General features: G+C 39.2%; 2 protein-coding genes across 3 annotated transcripts; one reads left to right on the plus strand and one right to left on the minus strand.

The window, feature by feature from the left end:
* Positions 1-2,176: 2,176 nt before the first annotated feature.
* LOC128218861 (heavy metal-binding protein HIP-like) lies at positions 2,177-3,271 on the plus strand. 2 transcript variants are annotated; one of them, XM_052926596.1, is made up of 3 exons: positions 2,177-2,208; positions 2,354-2,473; positions 2,799-3,271. In XM_052926596.1, exons 2-3 carry the CDS (start codon positions 2,368-2,370, stop codon positions 3,218-3,220), a joined length of 528 nt encoding a protein of 175 aa, XP_052782556.1. In that variant the 5' UTR covers positions 2,177-2,208; positions 2,354-2,367; the 3' UTR covers positions 3,221-3,271. The 2 variants fall into 2 exon arrangements, with proteins under 2 accessions (XP_052782556.1, XP_052782555.1); XM_052926595.1 differs by having other exon boundaries at positions 2,183-2,473.
* An 8,543-nt stretch (positions 3,272-11,814) lies between these two features.
* On the minus strand, positions 11,815-20,680 carry LOC128218693 (uncharacterized). The gene is made up of 6 exons (XM_052926352.1): positions 20,664-20,680; positions 19,574-19,654; positions 19,074-19,216; positions 17,711-17,842; positions 17,137-17,218; positions 11,815-16,218 (listed from the first exon to the last, which is right to left on the minus strand). Exons 2-6 carry the CDS (start codon positions 19,608-19,610, stop codon positions 14,525-14,527), a joined length of 2,088 nt encoding a protein of 695 aa, XP_052782312.1. The 5' UTR covers positions 19,611-19,654; positions 20,664-20,680; the 3' UTR covers positions 11,815-14,524.
* Positions 20,681-20,719: the final 39 nt, after the last annotated feature.

The following is a 20,719-nucleotide window of genomic DNA, read 5'->3' on the forward strand; positions in this document are numbered from 1 at the left end:
GCGATCTATTTGCAGCGGACTTAAACGTACCACTTTTTAAGTATGTAAACCGTCCATATACATCCGAGGTTGTTTTTGAAAAAATGGCCGAGGAGTTCCGAATGGGTCCAATCGCTTAACATTCGGAGCTCCTCGGCCATTTTTTCAAAAACAACCTCGGATGTATGCCGGTACATCTGTTGAAGTAGTCCGTATTTTTTTTGAATAAAAGCATTAATTACATGTAGTGTTTAAGAGTTGTATTCATTGCTCTCAGTTTAAATTGATTGCCAGTGAAGTGAATTATTGCAAACATAATTACGATTCCCAAGAGTTAAGTCATAAATTTTAACTACTAAATAAGATTACTACGCGATCTATTTGCAGCGGACTTAAACGTACCACTTTTTAAGTATGTAAACCGTCCATATACATCCGAGGTTGTTTTTGAAAAAATGGCCGAGGAGTTCCGAATGATCGCTTAATTGCCGAAAAGTGCGATAGCCTTTAGCTTCAACAAGGAAAAAAAAGATTAATTTTATTATGAAAAAAGATTACTCTTATATAAGATGATCACAGATATTTAAAAAAAACCCATCTATACTGGTACAGCACCACTTAAAATCCCTCTTCCCCGTTACGGAACTTGTGAACATCAGAAAAGTTTGTATGTGTGTGTGTGTGCGTGTGTGTGTGTGTGTGCGTGTGTGTGTGCGTGTGTGTGTGCGTGTGTGTGTGTGTGTGTGCGTGCGTGCGTGCGTGCGTGCGTGCGTGTGTGTGTATTATAGAAACTAAGCATGGGTTTAGTTTAAACAATATTTATTCAGTATCATAACATGGTTCATACAATGCAAAAACATAAATCAGCATAAATAATGTTGTGGATCGGGAAACAAGCAGTTTATGTAATTCCCTTTCCACCGTTTGATATACTTGGTAACTTATTTGAATTGGCCAAGATCAATACGTATGAATACGTATAAATATTTTTTTTTGGTCAAGTTACATACGGTGTTATAAAATGGTATAACTATAAGTCAGATTTAACTAGATATTTGATACATATTTTGTAAATATAACTAGATATAAAAGTTTCATGGGGTTTCAAACAATAAATTTATTTTGTGAACTTATCAATGAAATGTGTTTATTTGACCTTCAAGGATCTATGATTAGAGAATATTCATTTTTTTCACTTTTAAACTATTCCTTATGAATGGATGAATCGTGACACAATGCTCCTGTTCACTCCACTCCAGTGGAAAATAAATTATGCCGAACTCCCATATCTTGAAATTGACATAATCAATCAACATATTCATATATTATCTGACCTTTTCAAAATACTGCAGTGATCTCTCACTGTCATAGTTAAACATTGATTCTTGCTAATCAGTTGTTTATCATATTCGACCGTAATATGATGAAGCTACATGTGGGACAGTCCAGCAACAAACGCCCATAAACTATACTGATCTCGTTTAATGGTACAAAAGCCAACAGCTAAAAGCCAAACAGACACGATAATACAATGAAAACTACGTGCAGGGACAAGCCCAGTGATCAAAATATAAAAACAACATCTGTATACAAGCATATATTGTTATGACTTACCGGCAATACAAGGGAGATACAAAATAAACGTCACAAAACAACAAAGACATACATGTACTTCAAATGTATCAACATATCTTTATTAATTAATATTCGGGTTACAGCCTTGGAACATGACAACACGCACGCACACATATAGATTACATAATTCAAATCATGATACATGGTGAATATCAATAAATATTTGGTCAGTGATTGTTGGGGTAGCCGCTTTTAAACGGTTCTATACAATTATACATAACGTTTTATATTATGACCGATATTACAAGTGCATGGACATCTTTGTCCATGATTAAAATAGTTTCGAGTCGAGTCGAGACGGGTAATTGCCATAATTCGGCATACCTTAGCACATAGGTTAAAATGAACTCTCCTTTGCCCACTCCAGTTTTCAAACCGGCAAATGTTATGTTCATCTTTATTTCCGACCCATTTGCTTTAAAGTGTCTTGGGCAAAAATAAATACATCGTGTGGCCGAATGTATATTAAGTGTGTGTCTTATTCCAACTGCACATGGTCTTATCTTCCTTGGTGGTCCCATTCTAGTACATGCTTTAACTTTCGAACAGCTTGCCTTCGGCTGTCTGCATGAACTACATGGTGAAGAAATGAGTGTAAATATGGTGCATCTTTATTTAATTTTTAACATTTTTGTATTTGCTCTCATTGCCGTTGAGGCAACAAATGATAATATAACGAAAAATAGGCGAATTTTACTTGATGACAATTATTACACAATAATTTCACGACTTAACGCAGTTGAAAAAGACAACATGAATATGAAGCAGAACTTATCGGCAATGGGGCAACAAGAGTCTGCGTTACTGAAGATTGTTACTGATCTGCAACAAACCGTTTCAACGCTTCAGGAAGAAAATGGTTCGGTTATTTCCATTTTAAATTTAATCTTATGTTTATTTTTCTATGTTGACATACATATCCGAACGCCAAACCTTCTTATAAATACAATATGTTATAAGAGAATTCTCGTCAATCATACATCCTTCAATTGACCGCCGCTTAACTATTGTCCTTCCGTTAATCATTGTTTTACATAAATAAATACAATATACTATACTGCAACAACACAAAAATGATTTTCATGTTATATAATGAGGACCGAAATAGAAAATTGTGGGACCGTTTCTGTGCGAAAATAGGATGCCGCTAGTCGCGGGTGTTGTAATAAATGATGTTTTTGCAGCTTCCTTGAGAAACAAACTATTGACGCCCCAAGTAACGTTTATGGCGTACCTGACGTCTTCTATCTCCGGTAATGACCACCATATCTACTTCGACGACGTCAAACTTAACCTCGGGAACGCTTATAACCCCCACCATGGCATGTTCGTCGCTCCTTTCAATGGCACCTACCAAATCCAAGTGGCTGCCTGCTCCACGAGGCTACATTTCATCGTATTGGAGTGTGTTGTCAACACTGATATTGTAGGAAAAGTGTTGGCAGGCGACGGCGAAACCGCGAATTGCAATTTGAACTCGTTCTTCCTTCAGTTAAGACAAGGCGACGACGTTTACGTGAGGCATGTTTCAACTGGCGATTATCTCTACGCTTATAGCCCATATGAAAATCCATCTTTTTCTGGAACATTGTTGCACATGAACTAACTATTCGAAGGTTTAAAGTATGCTTCCTCTCCACTACCTGGATTATGTTGATTCTATGCAGTTCTTTTTTATTTGCACATTTCAAAGAAAAAATGACTTGGTGTTTCAACTCTCTTGTTATCATTCTAAGAGTAACAATATTACAGCCAATATGACAAGCAGGCTGTTCATCAAAAGATTCGAAACACTGTATGTCATTCACTGTCCCTGAATGTCTAATAACGAGGGATCAGCGGACGTATCTCTGTATTGCGCTCCGCGTAAAGTAATACATTCGTTTCAGGCAAAAAAGAGTTGTACTACTAGTATTCTAGATAAATATTCGACTGCTTTCGTACGCACACAAAAAGCAGAAAAAGAACACTGTGTAGTGGACCAATTCTTGTAACAGCTCATACATATGAAACCCAAGTTTTATATCATAACAATAAACAAGACCGCGCGGCGCGAACGCCAATGCTCGTCTTCTCTTTTAAGTTATTAAGGGGCGTAACTCGACACTTACTAAAGCAAGATTTGGGGCCTTGCTACACATGTGCACATTGCTCACTGGAAGTTTGTATACAAAGTTTCATGGATATCGTGAATGGTTATTATTAACTTACAGTCAAGTTAAAAAAAAGCATGGCCTTTCAAAATGCCAAGGTGTATAACTTGATAACTAATTATTAAAGTCAGACCAATTGGCCTTTGCTACATGTGCATTTTGTCATTTATATCATGTATACAAAGTTCCATGTGGATATCCTGAACGGTTTTAAGGCCATGCCCAAGTTAACATTTTGACATGACATTTAAAAAAATAAGGGAATTACCTGTAAATTGACAATTCTGTTATGTATACAGCAGTGCTGGAAGGATGGCCTAAAGGTTTGTGGGCAGGTGTGGACTGCACTGAAATTGGTATGCGTGACAGCAGTGTTGGGTGGTATGGCCTACAGCAGTAAAGTTGGGATGGCCTAAGCGAGTGTGGGGTGGTTCGGGCTATAGCAGTGAAGTTGGGATGGCCTAAACGAGTGTTGGGTGGTTTGGGCTTAAGCAGTGAAGTTGGGATGGCCTAAGCGAGTGTTGGGTGGTTTGGACTACAGCAGTGAAGTTGGGATGGCCTAAGTCAATGTTGGGTGGTTTGGGCTACAGCAGTGAAGTTGGGATGGCCTAAGTCAGTGTTAGGTGGTTTGGGCTACAGAGGTAAAGTTGGGATGGTCTAAACGAGTGTTGGGTGGTTTGGGCTACAGCAGTGAAATTGGGATGGCCTAAACGAGTGTTGGGTGGTCTGGGCTACAGCAGTGAAGTTGGGATGGCCTAAACGAGTGTTGGGTGGTTTGTGTTACAGCAGTGAAGTAGGGATGGCCTAAACGAGTGTTGGGTGGTTTGTGTTACAGCAGTATAGTCGGGATGGCCTAAACGAGTGTTGGGTTGTTTGGGTTACAGCAGTGAAGTAGGGATGACCTAAACAAGTGTTGGGTGGTTTGGGCTCCAGCAGTGAAGTTGGAATGGCTTCAACGAGTGTTGGGTGGTTTTGGTTACAGCAGTGAAGTTGGGATGGCTTAAACGAGTGTTGGGCGGTGTGGGATACAGCAATGATAATTGGATGGCCTAAATGAGTGTTTGGTGGTTTGGGCTACAGCAGTGAAGTTGGGATGGCCTAAACGAGTGTTAGGTGGTTTGGACCACAGGAGTGAAGTTGGGATGGCCTAAAGGATTGTTGAGTGGTTTGGGCTACAGCAGTGAAGTTGGGATGGCCTAAACGCGTGTTGGGTGGTATGGGCTACAGCAGTGATGTTGGGATGGCCTAAACGCGTGTTGGGTGGTATGGGCTACAGCAGTGAAGTTGGGATGGCCTAAATGAGTGTTGGGTGGTTTGGGCTACAGCAGTGATTTTGGGATGGCCTAAACGCGTGTTGGGTGGTATGGGATACAGCAGTGAAGTTGGGGTGGCCTGAAGGAGTGTTGGGTGGTATGGGCTACAGCAGTGATGTTCGGATGGCCTAAACGCGTGTTGGGTGGTATGGGCTACAGCAGTGAAGTTGGGATGGCCTAAACGAGTGTTGGGTGGTTTGGGCTACAGCAATGATGTTGGGATGGCCTAAACGCGTGTTGGGTGGTATGGTCGGGCTACAGCAGTGAAGTTGAGATGGCCTAAATGAGTGTTGGTAGGTATGAACTACAGCAGTGAAGTTGGGATGGCCTAAATGAGTGTTGGGTGGTTTGTGCTACAGCAGCGAAGTTGGGATGGCTTAGCGAGTGTTGGGTGGTTTGGGCTACAGCAGTGATGTTGGGATGGCCTTAAAGAGTGTTGGGTTGTATGGGCTACAGCATTGAAGTTGGGATGGCCTAAATGAGTGTTGGTAGGTATGGGCTACAGCAGAATAGTTGGGATGGCCTAAAGGAGTGTTGGGTTGTATGAGCTACAGCAGTGAAGTTGGGATGGCCTAAAGGAGTGTTGGGTGGTATAGGCTACAGCATTGAAGTTGGGATGGCCTAAATGAGTGTTGGGTTGTATGGGCTACAGCAGTGAAGTTGGGATGGCCTAAAGGAGTGTTGGGTGGTATGGGCTACAGCAGTGATGTTGGGATGGCCTAAAGGAGTGTTGGGTGGTTTGGGCTACAGCAGTGAAGTTGGGATGGCCTAAAGGAGTGTTGGGTTGTATGGGCTACAGCAGTGAAGTTGGGATGGCCTAAAGGAGTGTTGGGTTGTATGGGCTACAGCAGTGAAGTTGGGATGGCCTAAAGGAGTGTTGGGTTGTATGGGCTACAGCAGTGAAGTTGGGATGGCCTAAAGGAGTGTTGGGTTGTTTGGGCTACAGCAGTGAAGTTGGGATGGCCTTAAAGAGTGTTGGGTTGTATGGGCTACAGCAGTGAAGTTGGGATGGCCTAAATGAGTGTTGGGTTGTATGGGCTACAGCAGTGAAGTTGGGATGGCCTAAATGAGTGTTGGGTTGTATGGGCTACAGCAGTGAAGTTGGGATGGCCTAAAGGAGTGTTGGGTGGTATGGGCTACAGCAGTGAAGTTGGGATGGCCTAAATGAGTGTTGGGTGGTTTGGGCTACAGCAGTGATGTTGGGATGGCCTAAACGCGTGTTGGGTGGTATGGGATACAGCAGTGAAGTTGGGGTGGCCTGAAGGAGTGTTGGGTGGTATGGGCTACAGCAGTGATGTTCGGATGGCCTAAACGCGTGTTGGGTGGCATGGGCTACAGCAGTGAAGTTGGGATGGCCTAAACGAGTGTTGGGTGGTTTGGGCTACAGCAATGATGTTGGGATGGCCTAAACGCGTGTTGGGTGGTATGGCCGGGCTGCAGCAGTGAAGTTGAGATGGCCTAAATGAGTGTTGGTAGGTATGAACTACAGCAGTGAAGTTGGGATGGCCTAAATGAGTGTTGGGTGGTTTGTGCTACAGCAGTAAAGTTGGGATGGCTTAGCGAGTGTTGGGTGGTTTGGGCTACAGCAGTGATGTTGGGATGGCCTTAAAGAGTGTTGGGTTGTATGGGCTACAGCATTGAAGTTGGGATGGCCTAAATGAGTGTTGGGTGGTATAGGCTACAGCAGTATAGTTGGGATGGCTTAGCGAGTGTTGGGTGGTTTGGGCTACAGCAGTGATGTTGGGATGGCCTAAACGCGTGTTGGGTGGTATGGGCTACAGCAGTGAAGTTGGGATGGCCTAAAGGAGTGTTGGGTGGTATGGGCTACAGCATTGAAGTTGGGATGGCCTAAATGAGTGTTGGTAGGTATGGGCTACAACAGTATAGTTGGGATGGCCTTAAAGAGTGTTGGGTTGTATGGGTTACAGCATTGAAGTTGGGATGGCCTAAATGAGTGTTGGGTGGTATGGGCTACAGCAGAATAGTTGGGATGGCCTAAATGAGTGTTGGTAGGTATGGGCTACAGCAGTGAAGTTGGGATGGCCTAAAGGAGTGTTGGGTTGTTTGGGCTACAGCATTGAAGTTGGGATGGCCTAAATGAGTGTTGGGTGGTATGGGCTACAGCAGAATAGTTGGGATGGCCTAAATGAGTGTTGGTAGGTATGGGCTACAGCAGAATAGTTGGGATGGCCTAAATGAGTGTTGGTAGGTATGGGCTACAACAGTATAGTTGGGATGGCCTAAATGAGTGTTTGTAGGTATGGGCTACAGCAGAATAGTTGGGATGGCCTAAATGAGTGTTTGTAGGTATGGGCTACAGCAGAATAGTTGGGATGGCCTAAATGAGTGTTGGTAGGTATGGGCTACAAAAGTATAGTTGGGATGGCCTTAAAGAGTGTTGGGTTGTATGGGCTACAGCAGTGAAGTTGGGATGGCCTAAATGAGTGTTGGGTGGTATAGGCTACAGTATTGAAGTTGGGATGGCCTAAATGAGTGTTGGGTTGTATGAGCTACAGCAGTGAAGTTGGGATGGCCTAAAGGAGTGTTGGGTGGTATGGGCTACAGCAGTGAAGTTGGGATGGCCTAAGGGAGTGTTGGGTGGTATAGGCTACAGCATTGAAGTTGGGATGGCCTAAAGGAGTGTTGGGTGGTATGGGCTACAGCAGTGAAGTTGGGATGGCCTTAAAGAGTGTTGGGTTGTATGAGCTACAGCAGTGAAGTTGGGATGGCCTTAAAGAGTGTTGGGTTGTATGGGCTACAGCAGTGAAGTTGGGATGGCCTAAAGGAGTGTTGGGTGGTATAGGCTACAGCATTGAAGTTGGGATGGCCTTAAAGAGTGTTGGGTTGTATGAGCTACAGCAGTGAAGTTGGGATGGCCTTAAAGAGTGTTGGGTGGTATAGGCTACAGCATTGAAGTTGGGATGGCCTAAATGAGTGTTGGGTGGTATAGGCTACAGCATTGAAGTTGGGATGGCCTAAATGAGTGTTGGGTTGTATGGGCTACAGCAGTGAAGTTGGGATGGCCTAAAGGAGTGTTGGGTGGTATGGGCTACAGCAGTGAAGTTTGGATGGCCTAAAGGAGTGTTGGGTGGTATAGGCTACAGCATTGAAGTTGGGATGGCCTAAAGGAGTGTTGGGTGGTATGGGCTACAGCAGTGAAGTTGGGATGGCCTAAAGGAGTGTTGGGTGGTATAGGCTACAGCATTGAAGTTGGGATGGCCTAAATGAGTGTTGGTAGGTATGGGCTACAGCAGTATAGTTGGGATGGCCTTAAAGAGTGTTGGGTTGTATGGGCTACAGCAGTGATGTTGGGATGGCCTAAATGAGTGTTGGGTGGTATAGGCTACAGCATTGAAGTTGGGATGGCCTAAACGAGTGTTGGGTGGTATGGGCTACAGCATTGAAGTTGGGATGGCCTAAAGGAGTGTTGGGTGGTATAGGCTACAGCATTGAAGTTGGGATGGCCTTAAAGAGTGTTGGGTTGTATGAGCTACAGCAGTGAAGTTGGGATGGCCTTAAAGAGTGTTGGGTGGTATAGGCTACAGCATTGAAGTTGGGATGGCCTAAATGAGTGTTGGGTGGTATGGGCTACAGCATTGAAGTTGGGATGGCCTAAATGAGTGTTGGGTTGTATGGGCTACAGCAGTGAAGTTGGGATGGCCTAAAGGAGTGTTGGGTGGTATGGGCTACAGCAGTGAAGTTTGGATGGTCTAAGGGAGTGTTGGGTGGTATAGGCTACAGCATTGAAGTTGGGATGGCCTAAAGGAGTGTTGGGTGGTATGGGCTACAGCAGTGAAGTTGGGATGGCCTAAAGGAGTGTTGGGTGGTATAGGCTACAGCATTGAAGTTGGGATGGCCTAAATGAGTGTTGGTAGGTTTGGGCTACAGCAGTGAAGTTGGGATGGCCTTAAAGAGTGTTGGGTTGTATGAGCTACAGCAGTGATGTTGGGATGGCCTAAATGAGTGTTGGGTGGTATAGGCTACAGCATTGAAGTTGGGATGGCCTAAACGAGTGTTGGGTGGTATGGGCTACAGCATTGAAGTTGGGATGGCCTAAACGAGTGTTGGGTGGTATGGGCTACAGCATTGAAGTTGGGATGGCCTAAATGAGTGTTGGTAGGTATGGGCTACAGCAGTATAGTTGGGATGGCCTTAAAGAGTGTTGGGTTGTATGAGCTACAGCAGTGATGTTGGGATGGCCTTAAAGAGTGTTGGGTGGTATGGGCTACAGCAGTGATGTTCGGATGGCCTAAACGAGTGTTGGGTGGTATGGGCTACAGCAGTGAAGTTGGGATGGCCTAAACGAGTGTTGGGTGGTTTGGGCTACAGCAGTAAAGTTGGGATGGCCTAAAGGAGTGTTGGGTGGTTTGGGTTTAAGCAGTGATGTTGGGATGGCCTAAGGGAGTGTTGGGTGGTTTGGGCTACAGCAGTATAGTTGGGATGGCCTAAGCGAGTGTTGGGTTGTTTGGGCTACAGCAGTAAAGTTGGGATGGCCTAAAGGAGTGTTGGGTTGTTTGGGCTACAGCAGTGAAGTTGGGATGGCCTTAATGAGTGTTGGGTTGTTTGGGCTACAGCACTGAAGTTGGGATGGCCTAAATGAGTGTTGGTAGGTATTGGCTACAGCAGTAAAGTTGGGATGGCCTAAGGGAGTGTTGGGTGGTTTGGGCTACAGCAGTAAAGTTGGGATGGCCTAAATGAGTGTTGGTAGGTATGGGCTACAGCAGTATAGTTGGGATGGCCTAAATGAGTGTTGGTAGGTATTGGCTACAGCAGTGTAGTTGGGATGGCCTAAAGGAGTGTTGGTAGGTATGGGCTACAGCAGTGAAGTTGGGATGGCCTAAAGGAGTGTTGGGTGGTTTGGGCTACAGCCGTGAAGTTTGGATGGCCTAAAGGAGTGTTGGGTGGTTTGGGCTACAGAAGTGAAGTTGGGATGGCCTAAAGGAGTGTTAGTAGGTATGGGCTACAGCAGTGTAGTTGGGATGGCCTAAAGGAGTGTTGGTAGGTATGGGCTACAGCCGTGAAGTTTGGATGGCCTAAAGGAGTGTTGGGTGGTTTGGGCTACAGCAGTGAAGTTGGGATGGCCTAAAGGAGTGTTGGGTGGTTTGGGCTACAGCAGTGAAGTTGGGATGGCCTTAATGAGTGTTGGGTTGTTTGGGCTACAGCAGTGAAGTTGGGATGGCCTAAAGGAGTGTTGGGTGGTTTGGGCTACAGCAGTGAAGTTGGGATGGCCTAAAGGAGTGTTGGGTGGTTTGGGCTACAGCAGTGAAGTTGGGATGGCCTAAAGGAGTGTTGGGTTGTTTGGGCTACAGCAGTGTAGTTGGGATGGCCTAAAGGAGTGTTGGGTTGTATGGGCTACAGCCGTGAAGTTGGGATGGCCTAAAGGAGTGTTGGGTTGTATGGGCTACAGCAGTGAAGTTGGGATGGCCTAAAGGAGTGTTGGGTGGTTTGGGCTACAGCAGTGAAGTTGGGATGGCCTTAATGAGTGTTGGGTTGTTTGGGCTACAGCAGTGAAGTTGGGATGGCCTAAAGGAGTGTTGGGTGGTTTGGGTTACAGCAGTGAAGTTGGGATGGCCTTAATGAGTGTTGGGTTGTTTGGGCTACAGCAGTGAAGTTGGGATGGCCTAAAGGAGTGTTGGGTGGTTTGGGTTACAGCAGTGAAGTTGGGATGGCCTAAAGGAGTGTTGGGTTGTTTGGGCTACAGCAGTGAAGTTGGGATGGCCTAAAGGAGTGTTGGGTTGTATGGGCTACAGCAGTGAAGTTGGGATGGCCTAAAGGAGTGTTGGGTTGTATGGGCTACAGCAGTGAAGTTGGGATGGCCTAAATGAGTGTTGGTGGTATGGGCTACAGCAGTGAAGTTGGGATGGCCTAAAGGAGTGTTGGGTTGTATGGGCTACAGCAGTGAAGTTGGGATGGCCTAAGGGAGTGTTGGGTGGTTTGGGCTACAGCAGTATAGTTGGGATGGCCTAAGGGAGTGTTGGGTTGTATGGGCTACAGCAGTGAAGTTGGGATGGCCTAAAGGAGTGTATAAACTTTCATACAGTGTGCTCTATATTCAATCATTATTCAGGGGAGGGAGGTGGGTGGAGCAGGGCATTAACTCCTCAAGAATTATATACAGTCGAACCCCATTGGCTCGAACTTGCTTGGCTCGAATTCCTGGTTGGCTCGAACTGAATGTAAAGGACCGATCTCTATATACTGAAAGCAAGCATTCCCGCTTGGCTCAAATTTTCCGAGGCTCGAGGTATTTTCGCCGGGCCCTAAGACTTCAAGCCATTGGGGGTCGACAGCACTATGTTCTATTATTATAAATTATACTACTGTGACTGTGGTGTTTAATCAGAACTGAAACACCTCTGCTGAATATGTAGATTTATAAAGATATTTTAAGATGCAGCATGTTGAAAAGAAAATATTTAAAGCTTTGAAGTAACTCTAAAACTATTCTTATTAACTCTTAGTAGTTCTTAGTGGTTTTCATTCAGACCGCCAAATTATGTTTATTTGAATCTCTTATTGGTCAAAACTAAGTTTCATGCCAAAATGCTCATTCACAGAATCTTAAAGGCTTCTTGCAACAAAAATAAAAGAATTGAAGCCAAGTTGTTCACCATTTTCTTGTTTATACTAAACTATACGCATTTAGGTTGGAAAATTAATGTGTACTATATACAAGTTTGGTCCAAAGTGATTTCCAGCGGTAACATCAACGATAAATGAAAAATGGACTAAACCAATTTTAAATGTTTTATTGCGCTTGAGAATATAAAAGTAATGCTTAGATGTAAATATGAGTTTTTCACAATGTACGAGTATCTGCGTATATAAAATATAAAACTTAAAAAGGTATATTCTTTATAAATAAATTATGACAGCGTTTCACAACATGGAATGTCAGTCAGTTGAATGTTGATTAATAAAGATCATGTAAAAAGTATTTTTAAACAAAACAATAACAATTGTATTCAATATTCAACAATACAATTGCAACATAAAACTTGTTCATTTAATACAGAAGAAGAGGATTATGAAAACCAAGCAATAGAAGCGGAATCACAACAACAACAATAACAGAGTGAAAGGAGAAAGGAAACATAAAGAAAGAAAACAGTTACTGAACGGTGTGAAAGATATTTGAAAGAAAGAAATAGAGGAGAGCCCAGTAAAAGAACTAAAAAATAGAGTGGAAAAGTAGAATGGAGTGAAAGAAACAGCACAGTGTGAAAGGAGATATAGAACAGTGTGAAAGGAAAAATAGAACAGTGTGATAGGAGATATAGAACAGAGTGAAAGGAGAAATAAGCCAGTGTGAAAAAAGAAAGAAAAAAACAGTGTGAAAACAGAACAGAGTGAAAGGAGAAATAAAACATTGTGAAAGGAGAAATAAACCGGTGTGAAAGGACAAATAAACTGGTGTGAAAAAGAAATAAAAAAAACAGTGTGAAAGAAGAAAAAGAACAGTGTGAAAGGAGATATAGAACAGTGTGAAAGGAGAAATAGAATAATGTGAAAGAAGAAATATAACAGTATGAAAGAAGGAATTGAACAGTGTGAAAGAAGAACTAAAAAAGTGTGAAAGGAAACAATAGGATAACAAGAATGGAGTAAAAAGGAGACCAGAGGCAATAGAACTGAGTAAAAGAAAAATTAGAACAAGAAAAATCTGTATTTATACATTATAATAAGCTACAAAAGCAAACATTGCACAACAATCAAAATAAACTTAACTATAGCACTATCTACACTTTAAAACAGTTAAAATACAATTGGAAAAATAAAATACTGTAAATTTGATCTGAAACACATACATATATTACTACTTACTACTTCTAACACGCTCTATGTATAAAATCATTATATAATTAAATAGCCATTGATAAAGAAATAAAAAACTGCCTAAGATTCAAACTATAACTTTTATATACATAAATATTCTTTTGACTTACTTTATACAAATATGCAATGGATATAAATATTTCAAATGAACAAAAGCATGATAAGTGTGAAAAAATGAGACGGTGGAAATGTTGGCTAACATTTTCTTCAGGTTGTCTAATTTCCTCCAATTCCTTTACAATAATTTAGAATAAAACATATAAAGCAACTAAAGATAATAATTCTTTATGCATACATTTGTGACGAAATAAAAAAATATACAAGAATTCATAAAATAAGTACATGCAGTTCTAGTGAATAGGAACACATATAATATCAATAAACTTACATATCAATAAACAGTCATTAGTTGTTTAGGTGTTCAAAAGTTAGAATAAATATGTACTCGCTATTCAAAATTAACCTAACACATTGAATACAAGTTTAAGCTGAAAGTCATTTTAAAAACAAAGATAGCTTTAGACATTGAAAAGTATACTATACATGTAAGCTTAATATTGGAATATTTGACAAGTGTGAATGTTTAAAAATAATACAATGGCATTTATTTATAGTACAACCTGCTTTTATGATTTTATTTTTGGTTTATCAGTGAAATAAAAATGCTATTTCAAATGTTTGCATGGTCTCATGTTCAAATCAAATGTTCGCATACAAATTTGCTAGCTTTTCTGAGAATTTTTTTTTTAAATTAACCTTTATTTTAAATCTCTTTTAGGCAAATAATAAAAGAATAAATGTTTATTACAGAGTAAGATCACCTTGTAAAAACCATAAGTAAATATTTCACAAGCGGCTTTGCCACTCATGAAATACAGCACTTGGTGCTCAAGCGGTGAAATATATTGACATCTTACAGTCAAACAATCACTTATTGTCTGAATATTATTTTTTTATAAAAATATCTCCATTGTATGAATGGAACATTTTACACAATCTTAGAATTGCAAGACTAAATATTGGTCGTCGGAAAGGTTGGCTAACATTTTCTTCAGGTTGTCTAATTTCCTCCACAAAAAAATACCACAACATAACATCTAGAATGACATCTTGTCATTCAAAACAAATTTTATAAAACAAGGTCTTTAAATTTGACAAAACAATAGCCTTAAGAGTTTTAGCAATAAGTAAAATGATAAAATAATACATAACTATATGGTGCTGACAGTCACTTTGACGCTATTCATTTATGATGTCACATCAAAAGTTTATTATCAAATAATTATAACATGAAACATTAAGTCATATGATAATTGAAAATATCGTCTGTGGGTTTGTTTTTCTTCTGTATATGATGTACTGTGTTTTGTATTGATATTGCTGTTGTATACATATTAATAATATTTTTTTTTATTTATAATAAGTTTTTTCATGACGGCAACCAATTTTACATATTTTGGGAAAGGTTCTTTAAATTAATTCTACACAATGTTATAAGTTTTTATTGCAATTGTATCGCTTAAAATTTGTTTCACATCTATAGTAAATACCTTGACAGGACTCATTTTCGCAGATGACATAACATATAAATAACTTTATACTATCACATTAGACATAAGAACTCTTGTGTTTGGAATCTTCTTCCAGTTCATTTTTTTGTTCATGTAAAAATTGCATCCGATCAGGTGAAGAGGGCAAAGAGTTTGGTCCGGAAGAACTTAGTTGGTCATCAGAAGTTCTTGGTTTTTCTCTTGTACTTTCATCCAAAACCAGTCTATTTCCTCTAACTCTGCTAAATGAAACACCTCCTCTCTCATCATGTTGTTCTGTTCCATTAGGGTTATGAATGAAACCGCTTTCTCTATCAATATTTCTTCCCATTTCATGGTTATTGACTTTTCCAGTGTTTTTACCGACTATTTCCAAGGAGTTATGACAATGATGTGTTTTTTTATGTCCTAATTTGTCTGGACATTTTTCACTTGTTCTGGTCCTATCATCTTTGTTTCTAGGTCCTAATTTTTCTGAACTTATTTCGCTTGCCCTGGCCCTTTCATCTGTGTTTCGTTTTTCCCTTATATTGCCACTAACATTATTTTCAAATATACGACCATTTTCAGCTACATGTCTGTTTCTTTCATGTCCTCTGATATCTCTAGTGATATCTCTTCTATTGCCATGCATATCTCGACCATTAGCACCAATATATCTGCCATTACTATCAGCATCTCTGGTATTTCTATCAATACCTTCTGCTTTCCTTATTTTATCACTTTCAACAATATCAGATCTACTTCTATCATTGTAACTTTCATGTTCCCTCATATTTCCATTAACCCTGGCAATATCACCACTGTTCCTTCCTCTGTCCATATCTCCAGCATCATTATTTTTAATTCTTGCACTTGTAACATTTTCTCTCCCATTTCTGCCTGTTATAGCTTCATAATAACTGTCTCTTTTTCTCTCATTCTCATCGTCTCTAACCATACTTTGAATATTTCCGTTCCGAACACCTCTGTTATTGTTGTCTCTACTTCTTACATCATGATTTCCTCTCTCTTGTCTGTTCATGCGTTCTCTGCTTCTCTCGTTATCTCTTCCACTTCTTTGACCATTCATTCTATCACTAGGATAAGTCTTACTTGGTCTTCTGATGTGAAACATTGGTGTATTTTGATTTCTCAGTATATATCTTTCCACAGGGTTCTCCATGTCAGCAACTTGTGAATTTGTATGCTGTCCATTTCTCTCAAAACTGTTAGCATCATTACACTCATTTGTTGAAGCACATGATACATGTACTCCATCAGGTGTATCTTGAGTATAATGTTGTACTGATGGAACAATATTTCTGTTTTCTGTCCGTGCTTGATTTGGACTTCTCTCTGGTTGTATTTCAAGATATGTTCTTTGATCAGATTGTCCATGGTTTTGCTCTGACTCCATGCATGTTGCATAATCAGGAAGGCTTAAGTTCCTTTCAACTAAATTGTTCTGTGTGGCAGTTCTACGAGATTCTGTCCCTCCAACAATTCGGGTCCTACTGCGATTTTCTTCTTCAGCCTCATTAACATTGCTGGGAATTACCTCATTAGTTACAGTATTTTCATAAGCAGTCCCATGGTCACTCTCTCTATACTGATACTCAGGAGCATCTACATTCTGTGTTAAGTATGAAAGTCGTAATCTCACAGCCTTATTCTTTTTATGTCTGATCACTAGAAGGATAATCAGCATGGCAACCACAATAGCTAGAAGTCCGCACATAAACCCAATGGCAATCCTGGCTGCTGCATTCACTGAAAATATTGACCAAAGCTTGAAATAAACATGAAAATATACAGTAGTTAGTAGATTATACTTATATATTTGTTTGATTATGACGAAAGCTGATAGCTTAGAAAATCACTTTCTAGTCTGTTTACTTGGTAGAAACTAGTACTGTGTCTTTTTGGACTGGACCTGAGGAACTACCCATGTTGGGGATCGAACCCATGTTGTCTTAGGTGAAAGGTTGACACCTATACCACTTAACCATTCTCAGCCCTATATAGTAATTAATGTATTTACCAGTAAATTGTGTAAAATTAAATGAAGTTGAAATACATTCTTCATGAGCATTGAGCATATGATAAAGAGCAAGGCATAACAGTAATATAAGTTTTAGGAAATTGAGAAATAAACAAAAAAAGCGTCTTTGTTTGAATGAGCTTTTAAAAAACTTTTAAAAAGAAGTTTCAAGTTTGAAGTTTTATTAAGCCGTATGTACTTCTTATTAAATCTTTAATTTACAAAATGAAAAAAAAATAGTTTATTACGATTTTCAAGATCACTTTCTATAAAAATCTCCAAACTCTCTAAAATGTGAATATTACACTTAATTATACCAAAATAAAAATAATTAGCTAAGCATGATTCTGTTATAATGAACAATCTTAAATTGTTCGAGAAATTTAAGCCATATAGTATCCATGTTAAGTGCACAAAACATCAAACAGAAATAGATGCAAAAACTAGATAAAATTCAGGTAAAATAGGTCCATGTGAAAATACCAATAACATAATTACAATAACCTTAGTACTTCATTTCTATGGAATTGGGCTTCAATAAGATTTTTTAGCTAAATTGTATAAAGCATTTAATAGCCCTTTATACGATTTAGCTAAAAATTAACATTACAGTTTTCTTTGAGAAATAAAAGTCCCTAAAACCTTACAGCATCTTTCTAGCACCACACTGAGATCAACCTCTTCATTGATAAAATCTGCATCTGGGAGACCAAACACCTGGAAGTCAGCCTGAAATTAAATCAAAATGTCTAGCTTTATTTTTTTAATAAAAGATAAAAGAATACCACAAAATTAATCTAAACCCCACTTCTTTTTCTGATTGATTTGGCACCAAAGCATGGATATTCTATTTTCAATCTAATCATTGACTTTTTCCATTAACTGATGCAAGCCTTCATACACTTGTTGGATAAAAAACTAAAGCATCCAGAGTCAGTATCTATTATTTTGTGTGTATATAATCATGAATCAAATTCCATATTATAAAGCTAAAGCGATCTTATAGCGATCATTATATTTGGCCAAAAGTAACAAATCAGATTTTATTTAAGTGTTCATGTATAATACAGTAAAACTATGATGAACTTCAAAAAATCTTCAACAAGAAAAAAGAAACATTATTTGTTTTAAAACTAGTAGTTTGTGGTGTATTATCTATTCATATATTATTTTGGAAAATGAAATATAAAGATAAATGCCAAATTTGCTGTAACAGGGTACCTCCACATGGAGCTTTTTATCACCAAGGACATCTAGATTTACTTCCAGGAAAACCTCCAACGGGAATCGTGGCACCATCACACGAGACGATGACTCAAATGTGTACGTGAAATCCACGGGATACTGATCACTCTGGAAACAATAGTTTAGAGTGGTAATAAATTTCATACATCGGAGCACCACAAAAAATGCCAACGCTTGTAGCAGTGGTCGAGATTAGCATAAGCACACAAGCACTGTACTGGTTAACTGCTTTCCGGGCTTGCTGAAAATTCTCAGTTTTATAAAGCTGGGCATGTTGCAATTAGTTGCACTAGTATATGGATAAGAGCTAGTACATCCAAAAGATCTAATTTCGATGACTGTTGTAATATTGTTTTTCTCAGTTGAAAGCTGGTATATTTCATGCATAAAATATTTATGCAAAAGTGATGGAACTTACTCTTCATGTTAGGGTTTAAGCCCTATTTAAAAAGAGAAGTGGGCTGCAAAAAGGGTCAGAGTGCTTAGGCTGAAAAGGGCGCACATTATCGGGCTGTGATGAACTTAAACATTATGAATTTGACAAAAAGTGTTGAGAATTGTGTTTAGGTTAAGTAATATGTCTCATCTGCCAATTATGTAAAGTGTTTAAATGTATTTAAAATCATTATAAGTTTTAATCAAAGAAATATTTGACAGTCTTAAGCATTTAATTCTATGTAAGTAGAAAGGTGCCCAAGCTGGTCTCTAAGAAGGCAGAAGGGTGCTATCAAAAAGGATGTGTGCGGTGAAGCATCCTTTTATAAAGCCTTAGCCACATTGTTTGCTTGGCATTGTAAACATTGACCAAGTTTCATTTAGATATGTTGAACGGTTCCCAGTTATGAACAACTTAATTTCTGCCAATTGATACTAATGGCCAAGACAACAATACCGTCAACACCAAGATTATAGAAATCACCTTGTAATGTTATTGAAAATAGAATGGAGATAAGAATGAATAAATTCAAATAATAAAAATAAATACATAAATAAATGATAAGAGTCTACATGTACTGTAATAATGAACAGCTTCTATGAACTGTCAGAGTGAAATAAAAAAAAATTGCCAGTTGTTTTCAGTATCAAGTCTGCAGAGCAAAACAGGAGCTGAGCTCAATACTTTTGTGTTGGCATATTTTCTGTATTGTTTACATTCTAAGAGTTTTTGAACTTTAAAAGTAAACCATCTTTATGTTAATCTTGACTTACTAATTTCTATTTAGTAAAATCAAGATGAAGTAAGAAGTTTGGCATTAAGAAATAAGCTATTAAAGCGCATGGTATGCTTAAGGGCTCTTGAACAATTGGAGCCATATCTTACAATAAAGCAAACTCATACCGTAATTTCAAAAGTGACAGAAACAGGATCATCACAGGGTTCAATCCTGCCAGTGATGTGCGAGACAGTCACACCATCTATCTTGTATCTACAGTCAACTTCTAGAGAATTAAACCGGCATATTTCGCAGGAGCATGGTAGCACTGTAAACAGAAGGAATGCTATCATGCAATTTTGGGTAGAGTTGAATTGGGCTCAAAGGGTATGCCTAAAAACATTCTAAGATTAAATATGTTAATAAATTAAAAGTTCTCAAACCAACATTGTAGAAAAAATAGCCATCTTAAGACCATATGAACATTAATCTGACAAACCAGTTATGTGAGATGAAACGCTTGAGGAAATTGAAATCATTGCAATATGGTTTTCAATTTGAATACTTACAAGCTAGATTTTAATAGTGGATTGTAAGTACCCGGTAATGGTTTATAATTAAATATTGAATTTAGAATGAAAGGAAAGAAATTAAATTTAGTGAATAATGTAATTTACAATCTTACCAAGCAGACTGAGGACGGTCCAGAGACAAGTTTTCATGATTCTTGTAATGAAGTCCTGTACATTGTGTTTGTCATTTTTACCTGAAAGGAAAAATCAGCTTAAATAATTCTAAATACTACGAAACAATTCAGTTACAATACATTATCAATATTTGTTGTATATATAACTTGCATACTTTTTAATACACATGAGCATGTTGCAATTTACAATATATGTAGGTGGGGGGCGATGGGGGGGGAGTAAAAACCCAACTCAATTTGATAATTCCAGCAACTGTTTCTCCTAGAAAGATTTCTAAGAATTTCCTAGTAATCTATAGTTTTGTTGGATTCAAGCTAGTGGTTGCTGAGAAAAAGGGTGGGTGGACAGTGGTGTAATAATTGAACATAATTTTAGGAATTCTGTCACGGCTATCTCTCAACTTGAGGAGAATGAGCTCACAGCCCTACTAAAGGGTATTTTGTCTGCAAAAGAGGACTTTGAATAAATAAGTATTATGTGTTTTGTTGTGACATGTATTTCCCCCTGTGCCCTTTTGGGATGTCAGTGTCAACATCCATTTAAAAGCTGAACTGGCATGCTTACTTCTGTCCTGCAACATGTCATAATACCTATATTAATTTCTGCCACTTGCTGCCAGTGTTCCATGCAACAAGTTTCATGATATGGCGTGTTCTGGTATTAGCCTGAATAGGGATGTCGCAGCTGTATTAAAGAGTTTGGGGATATACAGTAAAAAGCCTGTTCTAACCCGACTCCATCAAGATCAAGATTTTGCAGTCAAATTAGGAAAGAGCAAAATGAACATTCTAGGAAAAACAGGACAATCGTGAATTGTTAAATTGAGGAATAAATAACAAATGTGATCGTTCAGGAAAACTTCTTTCAATACTTGGACATTTTAAGCTGATACATTTTCCTGTACCACGGTCATCCAATATCAGAAATCATATCAAAAACGCAAAAAGACTCCTGGCTAGACGTCCACTTCGACGGACCAGTAAGTCTATACGTATATTTCAGACTCCTGCTTTTTAAAATTGGACTACAAATGTTACTTTATCACAATAATTGTCCAAAAATATCCACCATTGTTGTCATTCTGATTTGACAGATCAATGAGAAATTTGAAAATAAGGGAAGTA

The sequence above is a fragment of the Mya arenaria genome, chromosome 15 (genome assembly GCF_026914265.1).
Source record: "Mya arenaria isolate MELC-2E11 chromosome 15, ASM2691426v1".
Taxonomy (NCBI): Eukaryota; Metazoa; Mollusca; class Bivalvia; order Myida; family Myidae; genus Mya; species Mya arenaria.